The sequence below is a fragment of the Mus caroli genome, unplaced genomic scaffold, assembly GCF_978045245.1.
Source record: "Mus caroli unplaced genomic scaffold, Mus_caroli_1 scaffold_9, whole genome shotgun sequence".
NCBI classification, from domain to species: domain Eukaryota; kingdom Metazoa; phylum Chordata; class Mammalia; order Rodentia; family Muridae; genus Mus; species Mus caroli.
In genome coordinates, this window is record NW_028227264.1 from 106,199,604 (window position 1) to 106,225,696 (window position 26,093).

At 36.7% G+C, this 26,093-nt stretch overlaps 1 protein-coding gene across 29 annotated transcripts in view; it reads left to right on the forward strand.

Moving 5' to 3' along the window:
* The window catches only part of Ppfia2 (PPFI scaffold protein A2), a 459,906-nt gene that overhangs the window by 158,980 nt on the left and 274,833 nt on the right, over positions 1-26,093 (forward strand). For 13 of the 29 annotated variants that reach the window (XM_029482329.2, XM_029482339.2, XM_029482334.2 and 10 more), the window contains exon 1: positions 671-1,083. The exons of the other annotated variants lie outside the window; for them this stretch is intronic. In XM_029482329.2, the coding sequence (XP_029338189.1) occupies positions 1,003-1,083 (81 nt within the window). In that variant the 5' untranslated portion in view covers positions 671-1,002. Of the gene's footprint in view, positions 1-670; positions 1,084-26,093 lie in introns of those variants that run through there. 29 annotated transcript variants of the gene reach the window in all.

Consider the following 26,093-nt stretch of genomic DNA (forward strand, 5'->3'; position numbering starts at 1 on the left):
CGTTTAACAAACTACTTCAATGCTTATAAACACTTAATGACTCCCCCATTAAAGTCCCTCTGTCTCTGTATATAACTACATTTATTAGTGGCTTTATATAAGAAATGGGCTTTATTTTAAAAAAGTGTGACATTTTAAGTGTTTTAGTATTATTTTTGAGCTAAGTTAGAATTGACTGAATAATTAACATGCAGCATTTGTGATTTTTTTATACTCCAGAGAGAAGACATAATTTAAATTTTATTGGTAAATATTCCTGATATTACAGAGATTTGAAGGGTTGTAGATCTTACCTCCCAGTGTTGTAGTTAGTTATATTTTGATCTATATGAAAGAATTCTCACCTTATAAAGGCTTTACAAAAAAATCGACACCATTAGAAAGACTGGAAGTAGACAGGAAGATTGAGGATTAAAAAAAATAATAATAACCAACCAAAAACTAGAGTGATAAAATCAGGCTTCAGTTACTAAACACAGCTTTAACAGCTTGTGAAGCAAGCTCCACGTTCGTCAGAAGAGGTCCTCTGAATAACACTGTGCATGCATCCCTGAAATGAAACTGTATGTTATTGGTTAACCAGGATATTTAGCATAATCACTCTGCTAGACTGTGGTGGAGGGGGGTGATTATCACCGAGAACAGATGGGCAGGTCCACAGCACTGCCAGATTCTGCACAGGCTCCATTTATCCCTGGTTCTTGCTTCTTTCCTTCTGTGTTTTTAATTTCTTTTTTTCTTTCTTTTTTTTGTTTAAAAAAAAAAACACTCTACGTTATAAAGAGCTAGCTGCATGAAAGGTCAGTAGCTGGTGCCCTTAGAGCTTAGATTGCAAACGGAGAAGAAAGCTTCTAAAAGCTATTCCTGTGTATCCAGGAAGGATGGGGCAGATTTCATTTTACTCTGTAGTCTCCCTCAATGCATGCACGGATTTATCTGCACGTTAAGCTCTCGGCTCGGCGTCTGTAGCTCCTGTGGATTATACTGTCTCTGTGATCAGAAATGATTTTCTCGGATATGAACACCGTCTCTGGCTCCCCTAAAGTGCATCTTCCTAATGGGACCCGGTTTTACACTTTTCAAGTAAGTGTGCTTTAAATGGCTTCACGACGGAGGAAGTCAATATATGGTCAAACTTTTAATAAAGAGGAAATAATGAAAGGAAAAGTAGGTAGTGTGGAAGTAGGAAGTGGGTGTACCTAGTGGGTAATATGCAAGCAATTAGTCTGTTTTTAAACGTAGAGAAGGGATGGCGGCAGCCTTCTCTGTGAATTCCAGCTAAATTATAATGAATGATTTATTTCACGGGCATTTTAAAATACTCTTTTATAATGTCGTGGAAGGTATGGAGATGTGTCGTGCCTGCTGTGTGTTTTATGGCTGCAACTGAGTGAATTCTGTGCAGCTATGTCTCTCGTCTATCACAGAGTAGAATTTAAAGGCATTCATAGAAGTTTACAAACTAAGTCCTCCGCAAAGAACAAAATCTGCTCTTTCATGTACACAGCAAAAGATAATGCCTGTTAGCTAATTTTGTTAACTGTGCTGCAAAAACAACTACGATTACAGGAGACTTAACCATCATGTTTACTATGCTTTTCAATTTGAGGTAAAGTAGAAACTAATTAGGATAGATTTTTCTCTGTTATCAGAGTCAAAATGATTTATGTGAATTACAAAGGTGTTGCCTGCCAAACGTGTCTCGAACGCCTGGGGATACACCAGTTCTCGAGGTAGAAAAGGCTTAATTCTAAACCAAGTCAGATTTTTACCTCCTTTAAAAGCTCAAATGTGTGTATATTTCAACTACCGAGGCTGACTTTATAATTTGGTGTTATGGTTTCTGCAAGAGACAATGGGCTTCTTCGCACCGCGAGGTTTGTGTTGTGAAGTTAATAAATAAATGCCCTTCATCATTTTTGATTGAAAAACTACCATTTTCGCTGTGTATGGTGTCCTGAAATAGGGGCAAATGTAGAGAGGGAAAATATGGAAAGGGTATTCAGAATTTTAGAAGGGAACCTCTGTGTAAGTGAATACTGGATTTCTAGAAGTTTCTTTTGCAAACTCTAATGTCTGGATACATTTGTTCTCTCGCTCGCTCTTCCCTCTATACGTTCATTTGTTTAATCTTGTCACCTCTCCTGCTTTACGCTGATGTCTGCTGATCGCGCGTGTCTGTTCTGTGTTGTTGCGGAATATATTCTCTTCTCAGAGCCAATCTGCTTATTGTGGCAGTGATTCAAAACGCCACTGCCCTAAGGCTCTGCACGGAAGCCGTACTTTTTTTTTTCCCCTTCCCTGTACACTGAGATATAAACACTTTTTACGATACCCTGAAGCCAACTGTGTGGGCAGCTTGGGACACTAGGTGCTCTACCCCAGTGTTTCAAAGTTTAAGGATCAGTGATTTCCACATGCTCGGTCATGACACAGGCTTTTAGCAATTCCTTCAGTGGAGGTCTTGCTGACACCTTCCTCAGCAGGTGATTTTTCTCTGAAAAAATGCAGAGGAATAATTTCTAACCACTGTGGCACTGACAACAGTGATAATATACTCACTAAAAACTCTTAGTGTTCAGACAGTGCATAAGCTTTACTAAATACAAACTCATTTTTTCAATGTTCTCAATTCCATAAAACAGTATTTGATCCTGGAGTTTGCAGTTAACAAGCAAGGGGTTAAGTTTGGGCGATTGTGTTTTTGATGGTATTACTTAGTATTTATGTTGTAGACAAGACAATACCTAAAGCATGACATAAAGGCTTTGTAGCTGAATCCTTATTTTTACCTTAAAAATGAAGAATTAAGCTATTATTCTTACTTGTGTGACTTAACCTAATTATTATTATTATTACTATTATTGTTAAATCTTTTTTAACAGTCCAGTCTGCCCTCTGACTGCTCCTCATTCCATTCCTCCTCCCCCATCTCCAAGAGGATGTCCACCCCACCACCACCCCATTCGACTTAATCTGTTTTCAAGACAGTATGTTTACTTTGGCCTAAATGGTGCGAAAAGAGAAATCAAACTAAATGCTGTAAAAAGAATACCACCATACATCAAAAAAGTATCTTATGCAAAGATTAAAGTTTTAAAATGTAACTATTGTTGAAGTGGTGTCTTATGCATCTGAGAGGAACCGTCTGCAAGGAGTTTGGGATTCCAGAGCTGACATTCTTAAAATTATGCCATCACAGAAGAAACACATGCAAGGACACTAGACACACAGGCATGAAGGACATGGGACTTTAGTTCCATCACTTCATTAAGAATATGAACCATTCTTATCATTTTCTGAAGATTATGTTGTCAAATTTTATGATTAGCACCTAGAATAAGTGTATTGAATAATTTTAAAGGTAAGAGGGCAAATGGCCAACGAGAAGGCGGGAGTGCACACTGGCAAAGAAGAGTTTATTTCCATTGCATTTTAATTTAGTAAAATATATCCATTACTTTTACATATATACAGGCAAATACATTTTGTCCAGAATATCTGACACAATTTAAATTAATTTTTATATGTGCGAATTCTCACTTCTATGTTGCCATGTACTGGTGTCTACATATTTCCGTTCAGAGGATCCTGGAGTCAGTGTGATCCCAGTACACAGTTTATAAATTATATTTACTGAGGCAAAACTGAAGCTCTAGGGTATAGTTTCTTATAATGCTCATGGATGGTCAAACATTTAAGACAAATGATACTGGCAAGGTGTTGCTGTATTTATACACACAATTGTAGAAAACTTTATAATACTAAAATGTTTGTGTGTGTATGTATGTATATATATATATATATATATATATATATATATCATCTGTAGATATACACATGAGAATCAACTTAATTCTTTTTACTTTTATACACATGCACACATACAGACATACAAGCATGATTTCATTATGTCCCTTCCAAATCTGTCTTTCTACATGAAACCACCTATGTGCCCTTCTGAAACTTCTAGATGTGCTAGGCACAAAACATTTTAATCATTCCAAAACACCCATATCCAATATATATCTTTCCATTTCCTAGACTTATAACAACTTTTACCCAGTAACTGACCTTTCTTCTGCCTTTATGTATTTCATTCATCATAATTCTATGTACTGGTTTATTGAAAACAAAGCAGAAAACATTATGCTCTTATGAAAACAAAATGTCTTTCACAGACTCCCTAAATCAAAGCATTTTACTTCAGGAGATATTTTGTCTCCTTTCTCTCACAGAAGGATGTTTTGTGTCACTAAGTGAATTGTGTGTTAAGCCTGTGTAGAAGAGACTTTCCAGAATCCTCACACAGAGAGAACTCCAGAAATAAACACATCTTCCTGCACGTGAAACCATAACCTCTCATTTCTGTGGTTGAATTAGCATACCCCTTCTTCTTCAGGGAAGTCCTTCTTCCTAGTCTGTCCTCAAATGCCCCTTGCCACTTGGAACTCACGTAACACACAGCTCTACTTTACTAGGAAATTGCATGTTTTGTGTTGCCTTTGCTTCTTGCCTTTGTGCATAGGAAAAATGTTTCCTTAAAAACTCATCTGAAAAACCGGCTCTTTCCATAAGGAAAAAGAATCTTAGGAATTCTTCCATACTGTGTTGAAGGTGTTTCCATGGATCTCCTTTTCCTGTTCATCCCACTACTGAACAAGCTTAGTCTTCGCTGTAATCTGTGAGGCCATTTTATTAATTCACCTGGAACATATGGATGCCAACAATATCTCTGTGTAGTAAGCTGTGATGATTTATTAAAAGAAGTGAACAACGCACTTTTAAAAATAGTTACATAGATAGTAAAGAATAACTTCTAGTTAATAGAGACAATAGGTGAACATAGTTTGTGTAAATAAAATATGTTTGATACTAGCCCTTCCCACACTATTCAATATGTACTAATTTATATAAGGGAACAAAGAAAACTTCCCATTTTATCAATATATAAGTACTTCTATAGCAGTTAGCCAATACCATTTTGCCAATTTTCTTTACATTCTTTGTCACTTTACTGACTTCTTTGTCTATATTTAATCTGGACTAGTTTTTAATTTATGGTTTTTTTATTTTTGAGACTTTCATACATGAGTATTATATTGTAGCCCCTCTCCCTGGTCTCTAACTTCTGTGTTCCCTTCCACGTCCGTCTCCAATTCATGACTTATTCTCTAATTATTATTTTTACATCTATCTATCTACCATCTATTTATTATCTATCTATACCAATCATCTAGTTGTATGTATGTATATATGTATGTATGTATGTATGTATGTATGTATGTATGCATGCATATATAAATCCAGATTTGGTCCCATTTAGTTCTGCTCACATGTATAAGTCTTTAGGTCTGTTCTGGACCTGTTATTGGATAATCTATCAGGAGAATCAGCCATGGAGAAGATTGATACTCTCTCTCAGCAGCCACAGACTGCTTTTAACTTTTCACCTAGGAACAGAGCCTTGAGAGCTTTCCCACCTCCACAATGACAACCTGTGATGTCATCAAGCAGGTCATGTTAAGGAAATCATATTCACTCACGGGTGCAGCTCTCTTTTATTGTCACATTAGCTGGTAACTGAGGGTTAGCAGGTGTCTTGGGCCTCTAGTTCTCAGTCTTCCTCATTCAGCCCTTTATCAGTTTCCAGTGAACAGTGGATATAAGGTTGGCATTGGAGATGTACCAGTTGGGGTTGGGCTCCCCACAGTCTGTTCTCTGCATTCTGACTGGTTTGTGAATTTCTGTCATCTCCACCTGTTATACAAAGAAATTTCTTTGAAGACAGGTTAGACATTGTATCACTTGATCTAGTTGCCTGGCAGAATTTGAAGGTAAGACCCACTGCTGAAAATACTACATATTTAGGGCACAGAACATAGAGGAATTGAGCAAGAAGTTACGAAAAGCTTCCTCCCTGAGAACTAGCTACCATAGTACATGAAAGCAGTATTTTAGGTGCAAAGAGAGAAAAGCAACCAATAGTCCTATACTGTTGTAAAGCTTACAAACACCAGTGAATGCCCATTAAGGTTTTCTGAATAATAGTGGCACATTTATTTTAGAGTAACCAAGAGCAATCTAACTTTCAATCAATAGGAGAAAATCCACACCTCATACCATAAAGCTAGCCAGTTGCCCACAGCTGGAGTGGTGATGGACTCTCAGAATAGAACCTTTTATGACCACTTTCTTAAATTAGTATAATTTCTACCGCCTTTCTCAATACTGATTTTTATACCTAAAGGTTCGTGTTGTACTCGCCCTTCATCAAGCCAGAGGATTTAAAACTGATTGAGCTATATTCTCAAATTTAATAGATGAGATTAGCATTTGGAGTCTGTAAAAAGGTGAAAATGACTAGTCTTGAAGTCCCAATTGGCATAAAACCTCTCACTCAGGAGACATCATTGGTAATTGGAGTGTATAACGGTGTGTATAACGTATCTTTATAATCAAACGACATTGACAGGGTAATTCTGAGATTCTAGAAATGTACTAGATTTTTGTATATTTTACCATTTTGTTATTGCCTGAAATTCCAAACTTATTTTTTTTTATTCAGGGGTCACATACAACATTTCATTAATAATTTAAGATACACCTGAAAACACCTATGTGAATGCTTTGCACAAGTTGTGTTATTAAAAGGGATAGTGAAGGGAATGCCGAGCTAACCGTATAATAATCATGGAAAAACCCACTTCTTGTCTGGGTTACATAGTAATACTGACTAAATTTCCAGCTCAACAAGAGAAATGGGCTTTGCTTAGCTTTCTGATTGCTCACTTTCCTGATGACATCACATCCTGCACAGAGCTACTAACTGATATTTTTGGACAAGAAAATTTAGCATAATGAGAATTGTAGGAAAAAAAAGAGATAAAAACAAAATACACAAATAAAATGGTTTTAAAAAAGTGATTGTCGTTTTAGGATGTTAGACTTGAGGTTTAGAGATTCCCAGTAAAAGGTCCTGTCTTGGAATTTTTCTGCAGTTATAATAGTCAATATTGCTTTAAGTGAGAATTGGCCAAGAGAGACAAAGTCACAGGTTTACAAAAAAAGCCACATGATCTGCAATGGTTGCTATAGTGTATAGATGAAAGATCCAAAAAACATACCAAAAGGGTGTTAATGTAAAGAACAATTAATAAGATACTGCTTAAATTGAGTGTTATAAAAAGCTCAAAAAGAAACCAATTTCTACCTCATAGAATCAGATAATTAAATACAGCACAAAAGTATTCTGAGACAACTTAATTTTATCAGTATTTTAAGGTAGAGTATTTTAATCTTTTTTTTCTTTTCCTCTTTTGATTACTTATTTTTAAAATAAAATTTAATAAGATAAAACAAAACCTAACATATTAGACAAAACAAACACATAGAAGAGAAGGAGCCAGGAAGAGGAAACAGAAACCCACTCATTTGCACACTCAGGAATCTCATAGAAACATTAAACCAGAAACTCTACTATATGTGTAAAGGGCTTGGTGCAGACCTGCTGCCTCAGTCTCTGTGAGTTCACATGTAATTTAGTCATGTTAATTAAGATGGCCTTTTTCACCCCTAAATGTCCTCCATCATCACTGGCTGTGAAACTATTTTTTGTAGAGACTTAATGGAGACACATCTTTTGTTCTGAGTATTCCAAAGTCTTTCATTCTCTCCATATTCTCTGGCTGCGTGTTTCTGTATTTTTTTTCACAACTGCTGCAGAAGTAAGTTTCTTGGATAATTGCTGAGCAAGGGTGTGGTCTATGAGTACAGCAGGATATCATTTATTGCTATTTTTTTTAAAAGAACGTTTTTTTGTTTTTTTTTTTTTTTTTTGGTTTTGCTCTAGGCCCTTGTGCACTCTAGTTACAAGTTCTTGTTCACCCAATCAGTGTCAGGAATGTATTCCGTCTCACTGAGTGGGACTTAAGTCAGAACACATATTGGTTGGTTACCCCCACAAGCTTTGTGCCACCATGGTCCTAGTATATCATGCAGGCAGGACAGCATTGTAGATCAAAAGTTTTGTGGTTGGTTTGGTGTTTGCATATCTCCTTTGGCACCTTGGAGAGCATCTTTCTGTAACAAAGATGGTAACATCTAGGAGCATAGGCTATATGTGTATACCAGCTCTACTCCATGTTCAATGAGTTGTATAGGTCTTGTTATGAGTACTGGGACTTTACTTTATGGAGAACAACCTATAGTTGTGGAAACAGACAGGGTTGTTTGGTCATTCCCATGAGACCCCTTTGGGCAACAACATAAGTATATGCTGCCTAAATCTGGTACTGAGATTGAGTAGGTATGGGAGGAGAGGACAACGGACAAGTTTTTCCTTGATCTTGATTTTGGTGGAAATGTTTTGAGTTTCTCTCCATTTACATTAGTATTGGCTATGTGTTTGCTATAAGCTAGCTTTATTCTATCAATGTATCTGCCTGATATCTCTAATATTTCCAAGACTTTTTTTTTCATGAAGAGGTATTAAATTTTTGTCAAAGGTCTTTTCTGTGTCTAAAAAAGATGATCATATATGTGGTTTTATTCTTTCAGTTTGTTTATATAATGCATTAAATTTATCATTTTACATTTATTGAAACATCCATGAATCTCTTAGACGAAGTCTCCTTGATCATGGTGGATATTTTTGATGCTTTCTTTTATTTAATTTTCATTGTTTTATTAAGAATTTTTTCATCTATGTTAATGAAGAAAATTAATCTGTGATTCTCTTTGTTGGGTCCTTATGTCATTTGCTTATTATGGTACCTGTGGCTTCAGGAGACAAAATGGGCAAAGTTCCTTCTATTTCTACTTGATCGAGTAATTTGAGGTGTGTTGGCATCCATTTTTCTTTGAAAGTTTAGTAGAATTCTGTACAAAACCATCCAGCACTGGGCTTTCGGTTGGTAGACTTTTAATTACTACTTCTATTTCACAAAGAGTTATAGGTCTTTTTAAATTGCTTATCAAATCTTGATTTAACTTTGCTAAGTGATATTTATTTGAGAAAATTATCTATTTCTTTTAGGTTTGGTAATTTGGTGGAATACATTATGATTCACCATATCTCCTCAGTGTCTGTTATGTGCCTCCTTTTCTCTCTAATTATCTTAATTTGTATATTCTCTTTCTGCCACATTTTAGTTAATTGTGATAAGGGTTTATCAATCTACTTTTCTCAAAGGGCCAATTCTTTGTTTTGTCGAATCTTACTGTATGTTTGTACGTATTTTATTGATTTCAACGTAGAGTTTGATTATTTCTTGCTACCTATATATTCAGGGTATGTATTTTTTTCTTTCTGTTTCTCTTCTTTGTTTATTTTTTATGTTCTTTTTTTATTGGGTATTTATTTCATTTACATTTCCAATGCTATCCCAAAAGTCCCCCACACGCTCCCCCACCCACTCCCACTTCTTGGCCCTGTCCTCCCCCTGGGAGGCATATAAAGTTTGCATGACCAATGGGCCTCTCTTATTTTTAAAGCTTTCAGATGTGCTGTTAAGTTACCTGTATGAAACCTCTCTTTTAAAGAACATAGGCATTTAGTACTATTAACTGCCCTTTAAAAGAGCCATCTTTATTTTGCCCCATAAGTTTGAGTATGTTGTGAATTCATTTTCAGTCTAAAATGTCTCTATTTTCTTTCTTAACTTCTTTCTTTTCTTTTTTAAAAATTAATTAATTTTTTACACTCCATATTTTATTGCCCCCTCCACCTTCTGACCGTTCCACATCCAATACCTCCTCACCGACCTGTCTCCACGTGGATGTCCCCACCCTCCACCCCACCTGACCTCTAAACTCCCTGGCCCTCCAGTCTCTTGAGGGTTAGGTGCACCATCTCTGAATGAACACAGACCCGGCAGTCCTCTACTGTATGTGAGTTAGGGGCCTCATATCAGCTGGTGTATGCTGCCTGTTTGGTGGTCCAGTGTTTGGGAGATCTCATGGATCCAGATTAACTGAGACTGCTGGTCATCCTACAGGATCACCCTTTTCCTCAGCTTCTTTTAGCCTTCCCTAATTCAAAAACAGGGGTCAGCTGCTTCTGTCCATTAGTTGGGTACAAATATCTGCATCTGACTCTTTCAGCTGCTTGTTGGTTCTTTTGGGGGGCAATCATGCTAGGTCTCTTTTTGTGAACATTCTGTAGCCTCGGTAATAGTGTCAGGCCTTGGGACCTCCCCTTGAGCTGGATCCCACTTTGGGCCTGTCACTGGACCTTCTTTTCCTCAGGCTCCTCTCCATTTTCATCCTCTGTAATTCTTTCAAACAAGAACAATTATGTGTCAGAGTTGTGACTGTGGGATGGCAACCCTATCCCTCACTTGATGTCCTGTCTTCCTGCTGGAGGTGGGCTCTATAAGTTCTCTCTCTCTACTGTTGGGCCTTTCCTCTAAGGTCCCTCCCTGTGAATCCTGAGAGTCTCTCACCTCCCAGGTCTCTGGTACATTCTGTAGGGTCCCCCCAGCCTGATATCTCCCTAGGTTTCCTGTTTCCATTCTGCTGGCCTTTAGGGCTTCAATCATTTTCCTTCACCCAATACCAGATCATGTTTCCCTCTTCTCTGAACTCTTCCCTCCCCCTCCCCCGCCCCCCAAGTCCATTTTCCCTCCCAAGTCCCTCTATCCATCACAACTGTGATTGCTTTCTTCTCTCTTCCACATTTTTATTTTTTAATATACAGAAGAGAGTTCTGTTCTCATGAGTTTTAAAGCTTTCTTTTGTTAATATTCACTTTTAATTTGTGGTGGTCTGATAGGATACAGGGTCCTATTTCAATTTTCTTACATTTTTTTGAGACTTGCTTTTGTATCCCAAAAAGTGGTCAACTTTGGAGAAAATGCCATAAGATGGTGATCTGAAGGTATATTCTTTTGTCTTTTGGAGAATTGTTCTGCAAATACTTTAGGATCAAATGGTTAATACTATCATCCATTAGCTCCAGTATTTCTCTGCTTAGTTTTGTCCGAATTACAGTGGTGGTGCTGAGGGTGGTGTGTTACCATTGGTGCAAATCGGTTGTTGAAGCCTCACACTATCAGTGTATGAGAGTAAATATGTGTTTTCAGATGTACTAGGGTTCTTGTTTTGGTTTATTTTGTTTAGTTTTACAAATGGGGTGCATTTCTGTTTTATTAAGAATTGCACTGCACTCTTGGTGAATATTTCCTTTGGTGAGTATATACTCGCCTTTCCTAATTCTTCTGATTGTGTTAGGTTTGACGTCTATTTTGTTAGTTGGCTTGGGATATCTTTTCCATCCTTTACCATGAAATGATGTCTATTCTTGATGTTAATAATTGTTTCCTGGTTGCTGCAGAATGCTGGATCTTTTTATTGAATTCATTATGTTAGTCTGAGTCTTTTAACTGGGTAATTAAGAACATTGATGTTGATAAGTAACATTGAGTAGTGATTTTTTTTTTAAATTCCTGTTATTTTGTTGTTGTTGTTGTGGCCATTGTGGTAGTGGTAGTGCTGATGGTGGAGTCTTCCATTTTTGGTTTGTTGATCTTGGAGTATTGGTTTTTGTGTGTTCTTTGGGGTGATTTGTCGCTTTAGGTTGGAGGGTTTGGTTCTTACACGTTACATGGGGCTAGATTTGTAGCTAAATATTGTTTAAATATAGTTTTATCATGAAATGTCTTATTTTCTTTTTCTATTGTGATTGAATGTTTTTTTGGGCATAGTACTCTGGGATGGCATGTGTGGTCTCTAGAGTCTGTAGAACATCTGTCTGAACACTTCTAGCTTTTAGAGTCCCCATGATAAGGTAAGTATTATTCTGTTAGATCTGCCTTCATATGTCACTTGGTGCTTTCCCCTTTGCAGCTTTTAATACAGCTTTTTTGTTATGTGATTTCAGTATTTATGATTATTGTATGCCAAGGGAACTTTATATTATATCCATTGGATAAGAGAATTTTCTACTGGAAATAATTTCTAATATGGATCTTCTGTGTCCCTGGTTATTGAAACTAGAATGTAAATAAATAAAATAACTTACTAAACATAACATAATTTCTGAGATTGTGACCTTGGTTTCTTCTTTACCCTTAATTCCTACTACTTTTACATTTAATCTTTTCATAATGTTCCAGATGTATGGTATATTTTGTTTCAAGATTATTTTAGATTTCACAATTTCTTTGACGAAAGTATCCATTTATCCTACCGTGTCTTCAGTGTCTGAAATTATCTCTTCCACCTCTTATATTCTTTGTTAATATTGTGTCTGAGGTTCCAGTTCGCATTCCTAAATGTTTGATTTTCATAATTGTCCTCAGTTTGGGTTTTCTATATTGATTCTATTAACAATGTTAAGTCTTGAACGATTTTCTTTCATTTCTGTCTACTGTTTGCATTCATAGATTTTCTTATGGGATTTATTTCCTCTTTAAGGAATTCTTATCATATTCATAAAGGCTGTTTTAAGTTGTGTTCTTTTGTTTTTTGTTTTTTGTTGTCTGTTTTTGTTTTGTTTTTTTTTTGTTTTGTTTTGTTTTGTTTTTATACTCATAGACTGCTTTGGTAGGGTTGTTGTGCTCTAGTGGAGACATATAGCTACATATACATATGTTTTGTCTTTGTTATGTGGGTGGATGCTTTCTTCCTTGTATTTTGTTTTCCTCTCTGCTTCATAGAAAAGTGTGGTGGCTGTTTGTCATCTGGCTGGTAATTCTTCTGGGATATTGACAGGTGTGGCCAAGATAGGCTCCAGATAAAATGTAGTTCTGGGTATGGAGAACTGATAGAGAGGACTTGGAATAGACTATAGGAGGTGAGGCTGAGGGTTTCCATAGGAGGGAGTAGAAATATATGTTCCACCAGGATCTGCTTGTCCCTTGGGAACAGAGATAGAAAGTGAGATGAGGCTTAAGCAGGTCATCTGCACTAACCTGAGAATGAGTCTGTGGTACTGGACATGGAGGAATGGAGAGAGAGGTGAAGATATATAGTTACCCTGTGTGATTTGTTGCCAGGAGTGGCCTGTAGGATATCAGGATGTGCCTGAAGAGTTGGGAGCCAGCATAATCCAGGGTGAGGAGGGATGGATGGTGGGAGTGGACAAATCTGTGTTAATGATTGAAGATTGAGCCAGGGGTAGGATGAGAGGCAGCAGGTGTTCTGCTGCAGAAATCAAGAGAAGACTTGGGTATTGGATTGGAAAAAGATGGCAGAGAGGTGAAGATTTGATGCTTCCCTGAATGGAGTAATTACTCTATATTTAATTTTTATTTTATGTCATCAAGTATAGTAACACATACACATTAGATTTTAATCTGAAATCTTGTCTTTTGATATATCCCAACTCTTGCTTAAAATTTACTGACAGTTTTGTTCTGGCTTGAAATATGTTTTTTGTTTGTCTGGTTTCCTCATTATCATGTTGCCATTATATTTATGTCTCAGAATTGGACCAGAAGACACATGAAAGACATCTTCAGTGTTTACACTCTGTGCCACTGAGACTAAACAAAGGAATCAATTCTTGGGGTTCCAAATAGGAAATCAATTGTAACTCTTATATTTGAAGAAGTTTCTACTTAATTGAAATGTGCTTGTTGCACAAGGAACCATGTACTTCATCCCTTGGAAGCCATGAATGTATGACTTGTAAGCCTTGCTTACAGCTATGATATGTAGATAAGGATCAACTTGATTTTAAAGAGAAAAGAAGATGTTTTATTCTTTGTTGCATACTCGTTGGTAATGACCTAGCAACTGTATCATCTCCATAGAAACCAAGTACTTGATGATCTTTACCCTTGGAAAAGTATTTACTATACTTAGATGAATCATGCTATGTTTCATATATTCCTAAAGAGAAGGCAAATTGAATCATGATGTACATGTCATGTAAATTAAAATAGTTAATATACTAAGTACATTGTCCAGAGATTTGAAAATGGAGCAGCTAAGAGAGATACATAGTTTCTAGGCTGTAGCAGAAATATCAAGGATGTAAACAGGGGTAGATGACAAAGGAAAGAAGACTATGTGAAAATAGTATCAATCTGTACAGTGGAAGAATCTTTGGACATGAGTGAAATGAAGGAGACCCTTAGAAACATACATGTAGTAGTATTATGACAGTTTGAAGCTGTGTGTTTGTTCGTTCTTGTGTTTCTCCTTATTCCACACCCAACTTCTTGTATGTTATACTGGACCTCAGTTTATATGATCCTAAATACAGAAGAGCCTTTTTGTATATACTTGATTTATCTCAGACATAAGTGGACAGTGTGCTAATGTTACTGTGCCTGGCTTATATTTAATTTTTTCACTGACCCCTTTTCATTAGTATATTGTTTTACTTAGTCTTATGTATGTGTTTACTGGTACATAGATTAATGCATGTGGAGACAAGATGGCATTACTTTGTGTATAAATGAATGAATTAATAAATGTATGAACTGGAAACTGCTAAAATGAGTCTGCTACTCATTAATCATTAGACATAACTGACAGAATTTGCTGATTCCATCAGACTTTTCTTGTTTAGTAAAACTTGATTTTTTTCCCCACTGAAGTCTCAGTAGCATATAATTCTGTTAGCTAAAAAGAGATAACAATTGTTTTGACTTAAAGGTACTTCTAAATTTCTGTTTTAAATTGATTGATAAGATACATAATTCAATTTTCAAATACATTATAAAATCTTTTACCCATGGTATACTTTCCCATATATATGTTAATATGTATTCATATTATATTTTTACATATATGAATATGATATGAAGAGAGTTTTTAACTTGGTATAAGACAGTGAAGAAGAATGTCAAGAGTAGAAACAACAAAAATATTACCTTTACCCTGTTTAATGCTTGACATACTTTTAAATTTATATCATACTATATTTTACAAATAACTAAACATTTCTACAAAAATTATTCACTTTACAGGATGTTCTGTTATTGTTTTTCACTTATTTTATTTAGATTTTTTATTAATTATTTTATTTATTTACTTTCCAAATGTTACTCCCTTACTGGTTCCTCTTCCATGAAATCTCCACCCCCCCACACCTCCTCTTTGCTTCTGGTAGGGTGCTTCCCCAGCCACTCATCCACTCCCACTCTACCCTAATAGCATCCCCCTTCCCTGAAACATCAAGTTTCTACCGGATTAAGTTCATCCTTTCCCACTGAGGCCAGACAAGGCAGTCCTCTGCTACGTATGTAGCAGGGGGCCAACGTCCACCCCATGTATGATCTTTGGTTAGTAGCTTATCCTCTAGGAGTTTTGAGTAATCCAGGTAAATCCTATGGAACTGTAATCCCCTACAGCTCCTTCAGTTTTTTTCCCTAACTCTTCCATAGGGGTCCCGATCTCTGTCCAATAGTTGTCTGTATGTACCTGCATCTATCTCATGTAGAGCTCCTCAGAGGAGAGTCATGCCAACCACAGTAATTATTGCCTGCACATGGGATGTATCCCACATTGGACTGGTCTCTGGAAGTCTTTCCTTCAGTTTCTATTTCATTTTTGTCTGCATTTCCTTTAGACCTGAACAATTCTGGGTCAAGAATTTAGAAGATTGATGGGTGGGCCCATGTCACAAACTGAGGACATGTCTATCTGCTGGAGGTGGTCTCTTTGGGTTTCCATCTCCCCACTGTTGGACATTTCAGCTAAGCTCATCCCTGTTAGGTCCTGGGAGCCTCTCACATCCCTGGTGTCTGGGACTTTCTAGAGGTTTTCCCTGTCCCCCAGGCCCCACTGCTGCATTTTTCTATTCATTCTCCTGGCCCTCTGGGCTTCTCTCCTGGCTTGCACCAGACCTATGCCATCTTTCCCCTATCTCTCTCTTCTCCCACCCAAGTTCCTCCCTCCCTCTGCCTTTGGTTATTATTTTGTCCCCACTTCTAAGTGGAATTGAAGTAGTAACACTTGGATCTTCCTTCTTGTTAAGCTTCATATAATCTCTGAACTTTTTGCCTAATATATAAATATCAATGATTACATACCATGTATGTCCTTTTGGGTCTGTGTCATCTCACTCAGGATGTTATATTCTAGCTCCATCCATTTTCCTGCAAGATTTATGATATCCTCATTTTAAATAGCTGAGTAGTATTCCTTTGTGTAAATAACCACATTTTTCTGTATCCATTCTTCGGTTGAGGGACATCTGTTTTCAGCTTCTATCAATTACAAACAATGCAGCCATTGTGTACTTGTGGTATGATGGAGCATCTTTGAGGTATATTCCCAGGCGTGGTCTAGCTATGTATTCAGGTAGAACTATTTCAACTTTCTTTCTGATTATAGTTTTCTTTGCCCTGCTTCTCTCTGTTCTTGCACACTTCTCCACCCACCTGGATCCACACACTTTCAATTTCTTGTCAGAAAGTTACCAGGTATCTAAGGAATAATAATAAAATTAAATTAAATTAAATTAACAAAAAAATACAGACAAATACTGGAAATGATACAAGTTCTTTGAAACCTCAAAGCCCAGCCTCAGTAACACACCTCCTCCAAAAACATATATCTTTGAATCTTCTCCAAACTGTTGCACCAACTTGGGTCCAGGTATTTGAACATAGGCACTTTCCAAGGCCATTTTCCTTCAAACCACCACTGGGACACACACCAAACTTTCTACTTTCTGTCATCTTATGTGTTCATTTATTTCATTTAACATATTTTTTGAGAACTGAAAACAAATCTGTTATAAATAAAACATAACAAATTTGTTATATCTTATTATTATTTAACTTGTTCAATGCTCTTGTTTTATACCATGTAATGTGCAAAGAAACACATTTTAACAATGATATAATGTTATTAAAATCTTTTCATACACATGCACTTATTGAGGGAATGAGAAATTCTTGCTTTCTATTTGGTGTGTATTTTCAAGGAGTGAATGTTTTGATATAATTCAGGTCAAACTGAAATAAAGTGAAATTGTGTCAAAATAATTAATTCATTACATATTTCTCAACTTTAGGACTTTAGGGAAGAATGTTAGATTTTTATTCATTAATTAATTTCAAAATATCTCAAATATAAGCACAAAATATTGTGAACTATGGGCTTGATTCATGCTGTCTGTCTGGTCTACCTACCAATCTAAGGCCTCATCCTAGTCTGTATCTTGCCATGACAGGGTTTCTCTAGATTTATTCTGTCTTTTTCTACTTTAGTTTCAACACATGCTATGACCTCAGAGCCTACATTTGCTCATATATATATATATATATATATATATATATATATATATACACACAATGCAGTATATCACTAAAGATGATGATACCATTCATATGGTTCTTCTTCCATTAGAGACTTGATAAACATACTAGTCCCTGAACCAATCTGATATTCTAGAAATAGAAATGACCAGTTTGTCTTAACAGCCATCAATACCTTGACAAAAGTACACTAAGTCTGAAAGCATTTATTTCTGGTTCACATTTTCATGAAAATGCAGTTTTCCATGGCAAGAAAGACATGGCAGCACACTGGAAATGAGCAGAAGGCTGGACTGTCACACTATTCCATACAGGAAGTAGGGAGTGTACAGGTGTGGGGACAATGTAGAAAACCAGACGTGGAGCTGGTATATAAAATCCTGGGGCTTGCTCAGCAGTGACACACCTCTTCCCACTAGTCTCTCACTCCCAAAAGTCCCTTTTCAGAAAGCCCTGCCATCTCTACCCTGAATGTTCAAGCAAGAGTCTACAGAGGAAATGTCCAAAAACAAAAACAAATTCTGAGTTTCTTGGATTTAAAAGGTGAATTTACATTGATTCTGATCATGAAGTCTATTTGTGCTACCCATATAATTCTTAAGTGTATGGACTTCCACTTGAGTTCAGTGAAGTTACTAGGGGTTGGGGGTATAACGCCATGCTCCCACCTCTCTCGGGGCTGGGATTTGGATTGCCTTGGCCTCATAGAGGTGCTGGGCATGCTGTCAAATGTCGTAAGTGTTATGTGTAGCTGCCATGCAGGGTCAAGAAGACACTGTTTGCTTGTAGTCGTACATACTTTCTGGATCTTACAGCCATCCCACCAGTTTGCCAGAATGATCTCTGACCCTAGTGAAGATGGAGTGTGGCACTGCTGTCCCATTTAGAGCTGAGCATTCTGTATTCTTTGTTCTCTGCATCAGCTATGAGTCTCTGTGTTAATTATGGTCCATTTTAGTAAAAGCATCTTTTATGTGAGTTGAGAGATGAATCAATATATAAATATAATGATAAATCATTAGGAATCACCTATTATTTGAATTTAGTAGCATAATAGTAATGAATTCTCCCCTGGTGCCAATGACCTACCTATCTATAGGGGTTTGGCCTGAGAATGGTCCCTGGATGTGTTTCTTCTTATGGAGGATGACTTAAATCCATGAAAGAAGTTGCTTATTCTCATGATATTCTTGCAGCTACTGTGCTAGTGAGCATGTCTTATAAGCTCAGTTATTATTTTAGCTTCTCATGTTCACATCTGGGGATTGAGGGTCACCTTTGACCTCTCATACTGCGTCTAACATATTCCACCAGTATGAGTGCTAGTCAGTATGCATGAAGCTTCTGGTAATTACTAGCTTGATCTCTCCATGTTCTATGCCTCAGTGAGTAGTGTTTTACCAACAACTGCTAGCAGGAAATGAAGAGCTTGGGCAACTGCAAGGTTTGAAGATCGTTAGGCTCTCGCCATCCAGCAACCCCAAGAGTCAACATATTCTTGGCAATGGACCTTTTAATTTGGGCAACAGTGAACATAGATGAGCTGGTGTGTCTTCATAGTTGGTCAGGGAGGCCTTGGAGTATATTTACACCCAATATAGTTGGGTCATGTTGATCTACTTCCATCATTTTAGGGAATACCTAAAATAATATGCATGGTAATGTAACATGAAGCCTTGGCACTCTCACCAGCAATGAAGCCATGCCTCCCTTAATGTCAGCATTCGTGTGAATTTTTGGGGGTCTGAGCCATTCTAACTCGGGTAAGGTAAAGAAACAAAATAGTTATAATTTGTATTTCCCTGATCACAAGTGATACTGAACAGTTTTGAAACGCTTTCCAGCCATTTGGATTTCAACTTTGTTTCACTCCATGCCCCATGGTCTTTTGTTGTTGCTGTTGTTGTTTGTTTGTTTGTTTGTTTTTAAATCCGTTCTTTGTTTCTTAATGTTTGGGTTTTTATTTATGTATTAATGTATTTGTATTTATTTATTTATAGATGTATTTATACATTTACGTTAGTGGTCCTGTCAGGTGTGTGACTGCTGCTGATTGTTTTCTTTTGTGTAGACTGCATATCCATTAGAATGATCCTGTGTTTTGCTGTACAGAAGCTTTTCAGTTTCATGAAGTCTCACGTTTGTGCTACCACTTTCCTGTTCAGAAATCTTTCCCTGTGCCAATGGGTGTCCCTTGCTTGTCCTCATCAGATGTCTATGGGAATCTGAGAGCATACATGTGTGTCGTTAATTCTACAAGTTGACTGCTCTGTACTTATCTGTTTGTCCATGCATTGCCATGCTTTCAGATTAGTGTAAGCTTTATTTTAGCATTTCAAACTTCCTGAACTATTACATTGCTAAATAACAAGTCCTTATTAACTGAAATAATTAAATTTGAAGTTTGAAACACCTGATTACTACTCTACTTCTTACACTATATGCTGGACACATGGCCACCTCTCTGTGACTTTCTTTTCCTTATCTGTAATAAGGGCTTATAGATATCACCAACTTCAACACATGACTATTTAGGTAAAAGAAAGGCTGTGTGTTACATGATTATAATTGACAGAGCATATACAAAACTAAACCAGATGAACAAATAGCTTTAATTTTGATATTAAAATGTAAAAAGATTTAATGTAATATATTCATCCTCAGAAATATAATTAAAGTCAATTGTAGATTAAAATTCATAAATTAAATTAGCTTTCAGAGTTTACACTACTAACTGGGGATTATTTTAATCTCTTATGTCTCCTAAATTGAAGTAAAAGATCTTTATAAGAGTTATGTGAATGCTCAAATTTTAGAATGCAAAATTATCTTAATAGATGCAAGCCACCAACTGCCACCTCCACAGATGATTCAAAAGTTATGTAGGGACCATGGAATTGGAATATTTGAATATCAGGTGATGATGCATATGCAGACATGTCATAAACTGAATAACACTGGACAGAACATGGAGTATTTATAACACTAGAAAGGATGCCTTCTGTGTGAAGGATATCAGATAACAAATGTGTACAAGGTTAAATATCTACAAGGCCTCCCTTCAAATATAATTACATCGATTCAGAAAAATGTACTTTGATTTGTTATGATGAAGTCATTTGGAAATGTCTCTCATGGGCCAGTTTCTAACTCTCATTAATATACTCATTTTGAGGGTTCAATAAATAAATAAATAAATAGATAGATAGATAAATAAATAAATAAATAAACTAATTAAATTAAGGGTCACCCCTCAGTAATTATAAGCTTTAGGTTGTATTTCCCTTAAGGCATAAGTTTGTCAAGATATTTCCAAATTGAGAGAGTAGATTGCCATGTCAGGAATGATATCCATCTGATGTTAATTAGTAATGCATCTGTCAGTCAGAAATTTCAAAATAGAAGGACTGTGTTAGTTTAGTCCATACTAAAAGGGTGACAATTTCCCTTTTAGACTTGTGACTTCAAATTATAACATGATTAAAATAACAGCTGTTGTGTTTTTCTTTCCGTTAACTGTAATAATATATCTGAGACAACTCTGAAAGAATGAACGTTTTACTTGGGTCTTAGTTTCACATCAAGGTTTTTTATCCCCTTTTGGAGCTTGTGGAGCATCAAACCATTGTGGTGGAAAGATATGGTACAGTAAGCTGCTCACATAAGCGTGTATAGAGCAAAGAAAGTAAGAAATCAAAGGGTTCAAAGATCTAGGATTCCTTTCAAGCCTTGCACCCAATAACCAAATGTCCTTTCACACTAATGATCAGGTTTTAATAACATCACAAGCTTACTACCCAAGCCCTTAAAATTGAGGGAATCCACAGCATAGCAAGTGAGTCAGGGTATGTAGTATAGTGCCAAAATGCTTGCTGTGTGTCCTTCTCCAGCATTTCTAGAAATCAATCAATCAATCAAGCAAGCAAGCAAACAAGTAAACCATAGCAACTGTTCCTGAAAAGAGAGGAGTCATGTGGCCACTGTTTCTACACTAAGCACTTCTCAAATACCCTGAGCTGTCCTGTCTAGCATTTCATTGTAGTCTTTATGATTACATTTGATTTCATACAAATTAATAGGAAACACTTCCACCTCATAATTGTGGTTTTAAAATAGTCATGGAAGAAGCATTAGTTCACGCCTGGGAAAGCAGTCACTTATAAGTTCTCTCAAAATGTATTTGTTCTGAAATGAAGTTCAATGAGTAGAAAATTGGGAGTCTTAATCTAAAGTAAAATAAATGTTTTAAAATGTGTTCAATCTAGTATACACTAATTTACTCCTCGTATTTGAATGATTGCTCTTGGGAAACGTCTCCATCACAAGCTCTGATTAAGTTTATTCATATTTATCTTTGTGTGCTGTGTTTAAAATATGAAACAGTTACTGTTCAGGCACTGAGTTATATCAGTGAGGGATGCTTGGTGCAGAAAGAGTATGTTAAGTAGCATCATGGTCTAGTTGAAAGGTGTAGGATTTGAAATCTCACTCACATCTAATTTGGTACTTGCATGCGATATTGAGCAAGCTGTTTACTCTGAGCAGGATTTATTTTATGATAACAAGAAATTGTAGAACTTGTAACATATTGTGAAAACTGGAAATGATGTTAATATAGTCATTTATAACATAATAATAACCTTTTATGTGTGGTGCTTCGGATTAAGTCAGTAGCTACACATATGTGAAGCAGATAAGCAGATACTCTGACATTGAGTTATACCTTGGCTCTAGAGAAACTGTTTATTAAAATCTTGATCATCACACTGATGACAATAAATGTAGATAATAATAGTATTAAAAGAACTGAAATGACACTACCCTTCAGGATAATACCCAAATGATCCTCATCTCTTAAAGTCCATGGCTTCCTAAAGAACCTGTCAGTAATTTAGAATTAACTTGTTCAAATCTTAGAATGATGTCAGTGGTAGACTGAGCCTCTTGCAAAAGTGACCATGAAGGTCTTGAGACTTACATCTTGTCTCCTTAGAATTTCTCAGAAACTGACAACCACGCTGTAAAGACACCCAAGCAGTCCTTTGGCAACGCTAAGAGGTACCCTGGTCTGCCAGGCATCCCAGTACCAACTTCCTGTCATGGAAGGTTGGATTAATTGTGAACAAAACACCTTGGGAATGCAAACCATTATCAAGTCTCCAAAAACACATGGAGAGCTAACTTGTGCTAGCTCATGAGAGGTGTGTTGGCAGAACAAGGTAACTACACTGCTCTCCAGTCCTAACCTACACAGTCCTTATGAGGGAGGGCTGATAAGTACTCCTTGTCTTAATCCACTGACATTTTATTTCAGGGTTTGGACTAAAAATTCTACATGGAAAGATCTATGTGTGTGTTGCCTCATGCTGCTGTCGTAGAGCCTATCATAGTTTTAAATATGTGTAGCAGTGCATTAGTTTAGTGCTCTGGCTCCCAGCGGGTCACACCTGCGCTGCACCCACCCAAGAGCTCTGGATTCGTGAATGAAAGACACACATGCAGGCTAATTTTGATATCCTTTGACTAGCTTAATGGTTGCACACTTCTAAACCTCCCCACAGCTAGTACACACCTCTGTCTCTCTCTGTCTCTCTGTCTCTCCCAGTATGACTCTGTCTCTCTGTCTCTTTCTGTTTCACCTTCCTTCCCTCCCTCTCTTCCCCCATTCTCTCTCTCTCTCTCTCTCTCTCTCTCTCTCTCTCTCTCTCTCTCTCTCTTTCTCTCTCTCTCTCTCATTTCCCTTGCAGCTGCCCTACCTCTTTCTCCCTGCCCAGACACTGGCTGTATGACAATTCTTTATTACCAAACAAAGCCAGCAAGGGACAGGGACACTCAAGTCTCATAATGAGACTTTCAGGAACCAAATTAAGACAGAGTATTAGAACCAATCCCAACAAATATGCGGTTAATATCTCCCTGATACCTGGAACCTAAGGACTATGATGTGTGTGTAGCGACTTAGAAGATTAACTGGCATTTTTTTTTTCTATTTCTTATGAAATATTTTAAGTGAAGGCGCAGTCTCTAGAGCTCTAGAACTGCATAGCTGCTCAGGAATGGGGACAGAGTTTTTTCATTTTCTGTTTAATCATAAGTAGTGTGAGGAACATTATTTTGGCTGAATATGATGAAACTCTCTGTATAGAAATTTCAGACATCCTCCCTTAAATTTATATTCACTTACAAGCACTGTTTCTATTGTGGGAAAGGGCATATTGAAATAATGACCAGCTTTGTGTTCATAAATCTGCTATCAGATGGAAATGTCATGAACTCCGGTGATTTAAAAATCACTTTGCTCACAAATACTGCATTTTTAATTTTAGATGACATCCTTTTAGATGGTTATTCTTCAGTGTCCTACATAATTAAAATATGTATTTCATTTGCTTCCCAGTGTGTTTTCAGAAGCAAAGAAAATGTCAAGTTACCATTCAAATTTGTTCTAATACAAATCTACAAAAGAAGAGGGGTGTGACCTCAAAATATTTCCATGCCATGTTACCTGATCCCAGCTAGCATAAGAGCATGTGACAGCTAGCAGGCTTGACAACTGCCAGAGCAGTTGACCTACAATACGATCATATAAACTGGGAACCTTTTTCTATAAATGGTCAGGTACATCACTAAAGGCACAGCCCATCAAAAAAGAGCAGGGTTTTACCAAGAAATCAAAATGTCTGTGAAAAATGTTATAGGCGAAAGTTCATTCTAATACGTATTATTCATAAGGGCTTCAGACTCAGCATTTTCTGGGGTCTGTGTCTCTAAAAGGGCAGTTGCTGTGTTGCACAATGCATAAACTTTACTGATCTTCACAAAAGGCTGCAGTGTTTTATGTCTGCTAAGGTAAATACAGTAGTAAAAAATGGAAGATATTCTCTCTAATTGTGATCATAATTTTATTAAGTAGGATTTTTAAAAAGCTTTTCCTTTTTTTAAATTTCAAGAATTTGGACATATTGGTAGGTGTTCTTGAAAGATCAAGATGAGAATCAATAGTAATTTCTATTCTTTTAGTCTTTAGTAAAACCTAAGTCTTGAAGAGCTCATTATCTCTTCCTATCAATATTTTTATATTATTAAGAATTCCTCACCAGTTCTCTGAAAAATGACGAAAAATATATTAACAAGCAATACTCTGACAGATGGTGAGGCAGGGCACGCAACCTTCTGGCTACATAGAAGTGGATGATTTTTTTTTAAAAAAGGAAACGTGAACATTAATTTTCCTGCGTGTCTACAGAAAAAGGATATGCATCTGATGATAACTATTTTTGTATCGTGACATTAGAAAATGTAACATCAAATGCGCAATTGCATACCATCTGTCTAGATGCAAGGCAACTCATGACCAAAGATTTGACCTACAAACTAAAGATCTAATAGTGGGTATGAGTGCTACAGTTCTTGCTGAGGGCATCACCGATCTAGAATGGTTTACATATAGGAATACTTTTACACTTTCCAAAGCAGTATTAACATGTGTTTATGTTAAAAAGAAATCCCGAGCTGTATAGGAACAGGCAATCATCGGCACTATCTTTAATAGCAATAAATGTTTTAACGTTTTATATTTAAAGACTATCAATGGTCTTTTCATGACAGATGTCTGTTTTTGATTATTTTCAGACAAGGTCTTGCTTTGCAGCAACGGCTGGCGTATTCTAACACTTCAATCCACCTATTGCTGGGGTTTCGGTGTTGCTGCCAACTCTAGGCATTCTCAAGCATATTAGCGGACAATACTCAACCTTGACATCAAGGACTGAAATGATGCTGCTTCCTTTTGTGTTTTTGCCTGAGAGAGGCAGAGGCTACTTCATTAATGCTGTGGTTTAAGAGTCATTAGTGCATTGGTATCAAAGGATAAAGTGGCTGAAATGAGCTTAGGGCTTCACACTTACTGGAAAGAATCTAACAAGAGATGGGCTGTGGGGCCTAGGTGCTGACTCTTACAGGGTCTTTTTATGAGAACCTAAATTGACTCATACCAAATAAAAGTCTAAGAGGGAAAGGAAAAGAATGGATGTCTGTAAATGTTTTTCATATGGTCCTTCACAGGATATGAATATGCTACAGTCAGTGGCAATATAATCTCCACATGCAAAACTTCTATGTGTTAACACCCAGGATCTGGCTATTTTTTAGCATTATAAATGACATGAGTTGGGGAAAAGCAAGGGTGAGGTCTGTGAGAATTTTTAGAAAAATCTGTGGCCATTGTCTTATTCCTTGGTATTTAACGGCAAGTACAAATGAGATTTCTTTCCTCCCAGAATTCTGTGGTGCAATCTGAGTATCTAAATATAGTCACATTTGGGGTGTATGATTGAATTAATGAACCAATTAAATGAATACATTGTCATTTTAGTAAACAAGTCAGGCTACATTTGTTCCCACTGTGCTCTTACATAATTACTAATAAATCTATACTATAAATTTTTATTGATTTCCCCTTAAACATTTGATATATTCATGATTCAGCCATGTGATTTGAAGGGAAATAAAGTTTTCTAGAGAAGGAACATCATTAAGTAAGCATTGCCATTTTTCATGAAAGTAAAATTAGATTTCTAACATTACATATCTATGGTTACATATCAACATGTTTTTTTTTTTTGAGTAAGACCTATGAAATTTGGCATACATGTAGAACCATGCAATCAACACCAGCATCCAGCCATAAAGCCATTCCATTGTGTAGAAACTTCTTCTTGACCTGTAGAGGCTCAGAGCCGCAGCTCAGGGGTATGTTAGTGCAGTGAAGTGGGAGTGGGTGGATGGGGGAGCACCCTCATTACCAGGGGGAGAGAAGATGGGATAGGGATTTTACAGAGGGGAAACTGGGAAGGGGGACAACATTTGAAGTGT